Source organism: Triticum aestivum, chromosome 2D, assembly GCF_018294505.1.
Source record: "Triticum aestivum cultivar Chinese Spring chromosome 2D, IWGSC CS RefSeq v2.1, whole genome shotgun sequence".
Taxonomy (NCBI): Eukaryota; Viridiplantae; Streptophyta; class Magnoliopsida; order Poales; family Poaceae; genus Triticum; species Triticum aestivum.
In genome coordinates, this window is record NC_057799.1 from 553,545,082 (window position 1) to 553,554,664 (window position 9,583).

The window sequence follows — 9,583 nt, forward strand, 5'->3', positions numbered from 1 at the left end:
CATCTAACTACAATGGTTGTGTTCGAACCATGGTCGTCGTCTCCCTCGGAGAGGCTTCACAGCAGGCTATGGATGTGTGGCCCGCTCGCGTCAAAGAGGGCAGAGGGCGGGCGGCCTACCTGGCGGGGAGGGAAGGGGAAGGGTCTGTGCCCAGCTCTCCCGAGAGAGCCGGGTGCGGCGGCGGCGTGTGCAGGTAGTGATGCCCCCGTGAGGAATGAAGGAAGTCAGAGGTAGGAGATGACAAGAGAACGTGTGGACCAGAGCGACTCACGCGTGGAAAAGGCTGAAAACTATCTCGCGTGAAAACGTCCAGGAGACACACGATTGTACTAGATCGCACGGCTCGCGCTTGACCGGCCGAATCACTCGGCCGGCATGCCGTACAGAAACATTTCCCTAAAAATTATAAGGAAATGGGATAAAAGGGAGGTTTTGTATATTAGATGAGGGATCTGCTAGAGATGCCCTTACTTATTTTTGGTGAATGCAAACTTTTGACGCAGTTGTGTTCCTTGACTGGTGAATTTAGATTACTCAGATATGATGTTTTGCTGGTAAACCTCTCCTACTAGCAGTTGAAAATAAAAAACTGACTGTCAGGCCTTGTTAACAGAAATGAGAAAAAAGTAAAAAAAAAAATTGTTTCAGAGAACTACAAATTTCTAACATTATTTCATTCGCAGGGTAGGATGCAACCAAAAAATCACATCAAAAACTATAAAAAAATCTGGGAACAGCTAACTAACTGAATCACAAGAGAATGCATGAAAATTGAAGGCAAGCAAGCTAGCTCAGTCAATTGATGGATAGGCAATATAAACCATGGTCGACTCTGTATCAAGCGAAACCAAAAATAGTTACCCGTACCACGCCTAAGAGAGCAGGGGCTTACAGCAGCAGCGGCCGCAACACTTTAACGACAGAGGAAATAGTGTTACTGGCCTAATAAGTTTACATAACAATCTCCTGAACAAAATGAGTCCATAGTAAGTGCTGCATCAATCAACAAGAAGAGTTTAAAGTTTCTGAGGTGAAAAAGAAGGTGCTGAGACTATTGGTCTTCAGGGTTGCCATCAGGTTCATCAAGGCCACCATCACCTTCTTGATCCACGTAATCCCATATATGATCATACGGGGTAGGCGGTGCCTCAATGTAAATTTTCTCTTCTTCATCATAACTGAAGCAGTTCAAGAGGCCTTCAAGATTTAAGTTGTCAAAATCAATATGACCAGTAGGCGGGACCATCTCTTGTGGTGGTGCATTAGGTTGCTGCGGACGGGGTTGCTGCACTGAACAACAGATGGAATTGAAGTAGTTACTCAGTTCTTTACACTGATCCTTTGTCACATCCGTCCACAGAAGCAGGTCTAGCATTATTGATCTCCCATTCATTGCCTGTAATAGGTTTTGTAGGGTTACAACTTGTCAGGAAAATGAACTTGTCTTTTCAATATCTGTTGGCTAATGGTCTAGTGTAGCATGAAGCAATCAGCAAATTGTAGTTAGATGCTACAATAAGCATTTCTCGTGGGAGAATTTACCTCCTTCCAGCGGATCTCCTCGTCCATGGATTCATTAATGATGCCAATGCATATTTCCAGTTTATCAGCATAGTCTTGAGGGATAACTGCAGAAAGGCTCACTAGAAGGGCGTATCCAATATTACCCTGCTGAGAAATTTAATAATATCAGAACCATGATCTCTACAAAACAAGCACATCATGTGCAGCTGGTAGCTAGAACTAGTATGTATGTTGGCATCCTAATGCAACATGTATATGGGAATTCGAAAAGAGCAGTACGTACTCCCTCCGTCCGAAATACTTGTCATTAAAATAGATAAAAAGAGATGTATGTAGAACTAAAATACATCTAGATACATCCTCTTTTATCCATTTTGATGACAAGTATTTCCGGACGGAGGGAGTACAAACTACTTGGCCGGTTCAATACAAATTATCATCAAACAACAAAAGCAAAAAAACACGTCTCAAGAGCTGTAGCAGATTGTATTAAGTAGAAAGGACCCAAAAATAGGAGAAAAGAAGGTCAATACCGTTTCCATGGGCCTTGGGTCTCCAACTGCGATCTCTTTTGAGGCTTTAGTACTGGCAGACTGAAGTCTCGGCATTTTTATACTTTCTGAATGGCCTTTGGAGATGACCTGGGAACTGGAAGGCCTCTTCAAAGCCGATTTCTTCTCTGCTTTAATCTGGAACTCAATTTCCCTCCATACATTCGTAGCATGCTCTGTCATACCCGGGCAATTATTACCATCCAAATGTTTTTCAAGCTTTGACTGAATGCTACCTTTGTCAAATACCATTTGACACAAAAGGCATCTGAAAGTAGCATGTCCGCTTGGTCGCATGCAAATTCTGAATGCGAAACGCCATAGTAAGTTCCTCCCCTGCCTCCATGGATACCTACATAACAGGAAGAAGTCAATTTATAGCCTTAACTTTCCGTAAACGGTGGTTCATTTTATTTTTTTTGCGATAGAGGAGCTATTGGAGTTGCTCTTAGGCCCTAGGTGACAAGTACAGTTGCAGCACGCCTACAGCCCTACACTAGCCCTATCTAAAAAGATTTATCCCATAACACATATGATAGAAACATAACCCAAACTAAGATGGATTACTATAGGTGTCATAAGTAAAACTGATTTTGAAAATGGGTCTTATTTATAGTCATTTACTGTATAGCAGTATGATGCTAAAACTCACTAAACTCACTAAATTGGATTCCACGAGCTAAACCAAAATTGTGTTGATGTCGCAGAGCCAGAAAAGTTGTATGAGGGGGGCCAATAATTGTTGCCCCATAATCGTTGGGGAGGGCAAGAACAGCTAAAATACCAATTTTTGTTCCCAAAACATCATATTAGTAGCCTAACAGTGTTGTTTTATCAATGTTGGCCCGGGCCATGGCCCCAGCTCGCCCCCTATTGCCTCCATCTTGATGTTGTATGGCAAAGAAAACTAATTAGACCATACTCATCACTGCATGTGTGATTGCTAATTACCAAATTTGCACCACTTCCAAAGTATGGCACATGGTCTCAATTGAGAACAAAACAACATGCTGGCTGCCTACGTGCAAAGTGTGTGTGTACCTAAAGGCATGATAGTTCAGAGGCCTGGATGGCCTGCTGTGAGTGAACACTTGGAAAAATACCAAACAATTATACACAGTAGGGCAACATGCCAAGAGGGGCAATCAACCAGTAAGCAAAAGTTACTAACATATATGGAGGACAGAATGTTTACCCGATTGCACGTGGGAAATGGAATCTCATATAATCATTTATCCTCTGAGCAACATTTTCTGGTTCCTGTATGGGATTCCTGAAATCAAGTCAAACGATATGAGTGTTACGTAGTATGTATTTAATTTTGTTTCTTACACGAAGTTGAAACAATGTTAGGTGATTGAGACATTACCCCCTTGTGATGGACTCCCATATCATGTCCACCTCAGATTTGATGCGGTCACCATTAGCAAACTGAGTGGGAAAGTTTCTCATGGCATCTCCATTAAGCTGATCCATGAAGTATGCCATTGCCTGTGAGTGTTGCCCGGCAGCCATCAAATTCATCAGGTGACCACGATGACAGTGAAACATGGGGATATGGTGTAAGCGGTAATCATGACCGGCGCGTCGGATGAACTGACGCAGATACTCCTGAAGAAGTTCCCATTGCCGGTCCCTTACATATCTTTCAACTGTAAGAGCATCGTACAGCAGGCTGTTCAAAAAGATTCATCATATTTCTTGTTAGTAGGAGTAAACCACGAGTCTGCTACTACTACTACTGCTTCCCAAACTCCCAACACAGCAGGTGCTTCAGACATTGATCCACCTATGGTGTGTTTGATTTGGGAACCGAGTCGAATGGAATGGAATGGTTCCATTCCACTGAAACGGGTCGGTTTCGTTCTTGTGTTTAGTTAGGGATATTTGATATAATGGAATGGTTCCGTTGCAATGTTTGGTTGAGAGATATAGAATGGAATGAATTCAGTTCAACTCGTCTCTTTTATAAAAATAGTGAAGCTGCCTCTCATATGCACATATATACAGTATGAACAAGTATAAAATCTTTGTATATCTAGAAACATACTCAAATTGAAACGAGCATGTTTCTAGATATACAAAGATTTTATAGATATTTGTATAATGTGAGGAGTACTATTGAGATTTGCATACAAAGTATATCAGACTGAGTGTATATTTGTATATTTCAATCTTTGTATACAGTATGAACAATGTATAAAATCTTTTATAAAAATGTGAGTAGTACCATTGAAATTTGCATAGCATTTACATCGAACTGTACATTAGACTGAGTGTACAGACAGGGGTAAAAAATCATCAAATTGAGAGTACAGACAAGGTAAATAATCATCAACGGGCATGCAATCAACGAAATTGTGCTCAAAGTTTTTGGACTATTCACATTATTAGATTGGATTTCAATCAAGAAAAAATCTCATAGATGAAAAACAGCAACGCAAGATAGGTGGTTTGGAACTGTTGCAGCCAGCGGCGGGACACTGATGGCGTGGGATATGTGGCCGTCGCAGCCCGCGAGGGAATGGCCACCGCCTCAAAAGCAGGCCCGGTCGCCGCCGCCTCCTAGTAGACCAGGTCATCCCTGGCAGATCAGGTCGCTGCTGCCCTGCAGCGGATCTGCGCCTGGTAGCCGCTGCCCATCCAATAGATCAGGTAGCCGCCAACCTACTGAGGATTCGTTGACCTGGTCGCTGCCGCCCATCCGCCGGACTTGGGAGAGATGAGAGTGGAGGAGCGACGGGAGGCCGTGAGGGAGAGGGGTTGGGGGCGAGTGCCTCGGGAGGGGGAGGTGGCGAGACCGCAAGAGGCCGTTCCGCGTCGTTCCACCAAATCGAAGAAACGAGTTCGTTCCGGATATTGTTGGAATATATTCCCTTTCGGGGAACGAGTCGGTTCCCGTTTGTTTCAAATCCAAACACGAGAACGTCGCGCAGGGACGGGTCGGACCCGTGACGTTCCAGTCGGTGACTGAAACTAAACACTTCTAGGAACCAAGATCCAACAAATCACTGCAAATCGATTCACAGAACCAAGGTGAACAGGGGATTTAAGAAAATCGCGGAATCGGAGACGTTTCAGCTAGCGGTGGTGAGAGGCGGGCGGGGAAAGCAGTTGGAGGCGCAATGCAAGAGACGGCGACACGGGAGGAAGCAAGCAGATTTCTTGTTTTCCTTTTGTGCCGCACATACGCAGGATGGGAGAGGACGAGGCACTCATCCGGTGACTAGCTAGGGTGCACAAGATCTCTACATAAACCCTAAACGAACCGGAGCAGGCAAAAAAAAAAAGGTGCTACCTTTGGACGGCGATGGCGCCTGCATTCCCTCCAACGGCAGCAACGGCGGCTGCAGCCTCTCCTCCTCTCCCACGAAGAAGGTCACCAGCATCTCCTCCGGATGCAACCCTGCTCATGTGTAAGAAGCGCCTGATTTATTCAGAAAAGGAGGAACACGGCGCGCCAGAAATCTGACAAGTAGAGCGAAAGAAGTAGTCCTACCTTTGTGGAGCAGCGGCATGATCTTCCTCTTCAGCCACGGGGACTTGGACTTGATGATCCTCTCCTTCTTCCTGGACATCCTCCTGAATCTCATCCCCGTCGTCTCCAAGGGAAGCCATGTGCGCGTGGGTCTGGAGTGTGAAGAGGCGGTGTTCCGGTGTGGCGGGCGAGGGGTGATCAGGACACTACTTGAAGACGGCTGTCGCCATGGGGTGGCGAGAGAGATGGCACGAGTCGTAAATAAGAGAGTGGGTCTTGGTCATTTCCCCAAGCCGCCAGCCCCTTCCGCTCTGTTTGTATTGAGTCCGTCTTGCCTTTCGCAGTTCCACGGTCAAGGATAGACCTCCATCTTTTTTTTTTGTCAGAAAAAGAAAAACAGACCAGCCATATCTTGTACTAGTACGATACCAACACAGCAGGGCTACAGCCTGCAGGCTATGTGTAAAGGAAGCTTTCTGCCCGTTGGTCTCGTCGGGGTGTACGTGTACCGTATCCCCCGTTCGACTGGTGGACCAACTGGCGCGTCTGCCCGATACGGCAGGCAGGCAGGCAAGCAGCAGCCCGTCCTTGCTATACCCAAATTCTGGGCAGACCCATATTATTTCATTTCGCTAATACGATCCACTTAACGCACTGTATACTACTGTAGTATTGTCACAGTCTTAGAATAGAATAATGTTTGTAAATAGTTGCATCGTAGAGCATCATGTCTAAAATTCATTGATCTTGAAACGGGGATGATCAAACCCCATCAGATAATTAATTCAATCAGATTTAAATTCAAATCTTTTCAATGAACCCAAAATGCTCTTAAAAATGTATATGTTTATTATGGAGCAAGGTGAAAACCTCTACCCAAAAATGGAGCATATTTTTACAGGACATATTTGGGCTTCGATTTAAATCACTAAATATTTGAACTGGAGTTATAAATTACTATAAAAATATTTATAGCTCCAATAATTCTGCAACATAGACTGGCTCTCATAGCGAATGAGATATGTACCTTGAGGAATGCTCGTAGTGAACCATCATCATTGCCGTTTCCAACCGGTGTCTTCTCCAGAATAGACTGGCTCTCATCAGCTGCTTTCTTGATCTCGGTGCGCTGCGGATGAGAAAGAATGAATACGTTAGTCATTCAAACACGTGTAATACGGTCAACGAGAAAGTAAAGAAGGGAACACTTTACCACATAGTTAATCACCGGAATAGCAGGGACTCCTTGCCCTTCCCTGACATCTCTGTTGTACTTCCCCTTTGATAGATCCTCAAAGTTTACGGGTTCTTCAAGAATATCCTCATTATATGCCGGCGGGCATATCTCAACTCGAGTAGTTTCAAGAAGCCATCGTATGTAGTTATCAAAAGCAAGTGGGTTATGCTCACGAAGCTGGGCGCGTGCACTGCTACGAGCTTGCTCCACACAAAGCTGGAAGCGGGTAACATACGGAGCATGATGCTTGTCCCAGTCCTTTATCTTCCACAGCCTTCTCCTGTCCAACCTGCGTGGTACAAAACCAAACATTAGCACAATCAAAAGGAGTGCCGATGCTTAGTCAATACGCAGACATGCTCTCTTACCTATGAAGTGCTTTGTCCGTGTCCACCCAATCCGGCGGGTGAGGCTGGAACAGACCAAACTGACGATACACGCGATGTGGCAAATGAAACTCAATCGCCCAGTTGCATATCAGTGGGCACCGCATAAGCCAGAGATCCTTATCCCGCAAGCACATTGGGTTGAGGCGGAACTCCACGGTGTACCCAAAGCTCTCACCCGCGCCATATGGCTGCCATACCACCTATGAAATAGGGCAACAATGCAAAATTGATGACTATTTTTCAAGCAAGCATGAGAAAGGACTGAAGTAATGACCTTCTTACCTGCTCAAGCGTAATCGTGTCCAACTCGGCAATGTACTTTTGGTACATGAGATTGACATCGTTCGTCATCTTGGAAACCACATCCCACTTGTAAGCCCAAGTGGGGCGCCGTAATTCGTCATGTTCATCTTCATACCAAGGATTAAATCTGACGCTCTTCGGGCGTCCAACAGGCAGACGCTCCCAGCTCCATTCAGAAAGTAGAAGCAGATTACCACCGCCTGCACTATCTGTGATCCTGCAACACGCATCGTCCAGCTGCATATGAAAGAAAAACAATGTTAACTTGACAGCAAGCTTGCATTGCTAATGAAGAAATTAGTTGATCACAAAACAGACCAACTACCTGTCGGTACAAGTAGGCAAGAGTCGCTGAACCCCAGCTCCATTTGCTATCGAAGACGGTCAACGCCTTCAGCCACATCCATGGAGCATTCTTGCCAGTGGAGTCAGGAAACAAAGTCCTCGACACAACATACCACATATACACACGAGCATGTGTCTGGATCACATCATCAGTGGCATTCGGAGGGCACGTTGCAAAGTTATTTTGAATCCACGTGAAAGCAGCTCCCCTCTACATCAGCCTCAACCTCGGTAGGAGCCATACCGATAAGAGCAATCATCTGCTCGCGCCACCCATCAGAATCGGTGCTCATACAGAGAGGCCTTCCGTCGATAGCAAGACCGGTGATCAACGAGACATCCTCGAGCGTCACGGTTATCTCCCCAGTCCGAAGATGGAAACTGTGCACCAGACGAGTTTCGGGTTAGGATGGTGATCAACTTTCGGCTGTTTATAGCTCATGCCCCTCGGGGAGAGAGAGAGAGATGTGCCTCCGTTTTCACGTACAGGAGGAGGATATTCCGTTATTTTTTGTGGTGAACCAAAACAGCTCCGCCCCGAACACCGAACATATTTGTTTCCACCTAACACAACCTTCTAATCTAAACAGGCTTTGCAAAAGGGAGTAACAAAAAGAGAAAGAAAGAAAAGACTGTCCACGACCACCAAACCCACAGTGAGAGAGAGAGAGAGACCACGTTCGTATCGCCATTTTTACTGTAACCGCTCCGGCGCTCCCCGGCACTGCCCACCGCGGCTGCCACCCTCCCTCCCTCCTCCTTTACCTGCCCCGCGAAAAGGGGCCCGAATCCCAAGTCACCACCCTCCCCTCTCCCTCTCCCTCTCCCGCAAGCAAAAGATTTCTGGACAGTACGCTGCACCGATCGTCTGATCAGCTCCTGCTTTGCTTTTTCTCCACCAGCTTTGCTACGTCTCCCCTTCTCCCCGAGCTTTGCTACACAACACAACACAACAGAGCCACCCCTCCCCCTCCCCTTCTCCCATTCGTCGCTCCTTCTGCTTCTGTGCTTTATATCCACGCAGCCACCACCGCGCCTTGACTGTCTCGAAGCCTCCCCTCCTCCTCCACTGGACGGCCAAGACCAGCACAAACCAACCCCCTTCCTCCATCTCCTCCGGACGGCCAAGACCACCGCAAACCAACACCCTTCCTCCTCCTCCTCCTCGCGAATGCCGCCTGCTCGCTCGGGTGCTCGCGCGTGACGGAGCGGCCAGGGCGGCGCGAGACGGGAGCGCGGCGGCGACATTGAGAAACAGTATAACGCAGCTACCTACCAGCCTCCACAGCGCTTTGAGCCTCTCAACCGTCGGATCGCTCTAAGGGACGACGTAGATCCTTCTCGGGTCCATTCAGGCGCTGCATGCACGTCTCGTGGGCCGCTGCTCCGCACAACTAGCTGCCGTTCATATCCGTAATCGGGCCGTCAAACACCCAGGCCCAGGAACTGGCCGTTCGCACGCAACAGGACCAGGCCTGTTATCTCAAGGAACTGCTCCTCCGCATGCGATGAGCCGCCGCCGTCCTCCATCTCGTCGGCAAGATCTTCTGCCGTGCTGCGCATCTGCCTCCGTGTCGGTGCCTTCCACTGGCCATGTCCTCTTCCTCCTCGGGCTCCTTTACTGTTTTCTCTCCTCTCATTCGATCCTTTTTCGCACTAGACCTCACGCGCAAACCCTAGCAACAGCTCCTCCTCTATGTACAACTACAACTGCATCAACAGAATGCAGTGTCATTCCCCCTGTCGCTGGAAAGGG

General features: G+C 47.0%; 1 protein-coding gene across 2 annotated transcripts; it reads right to left on the minus strand.

The window, feature by feature from the left end:
* Positions 1-771: 771 nt before the first annotated feature.
* LOC123054446 (uncharacterized) lies at positions 772-5,750 on the minus strand. 2 transcript variants are annotated; one of them, XM_044478225.1, is made up of 7 exons: positions 5,575-5,750; positions 5,374-5,481; positions 3,445-3,750; positions 3,271-3,348; positions 2,058-2,427; positions 1,543-1,668; positions 772-1,396 (listed from the first exon to the last, which is right to left on the minus strand). In XM_044478225.1, exons 1-7 carry the CDS (start codon positions 5,691-5,693, stop codon positions 1,052-1,054), a joined length of 1,452 nt encoding a protein of 483 aa, XP_044334160.1. In that variant the 5' UTR covers positions 5,694-5,750; the 3' UTR covers positions 772-1,051. The 2 variants fall into 2 exon arrangements, with proteins under 2 accessions (XP_044334160.1, XP_044334159.1); XM_044478224.1 differs by having other exon boundaries at positions 1,543-1,671.
* Positions 5,751-9,583: the final 3,833 nt, after the last annotated feature.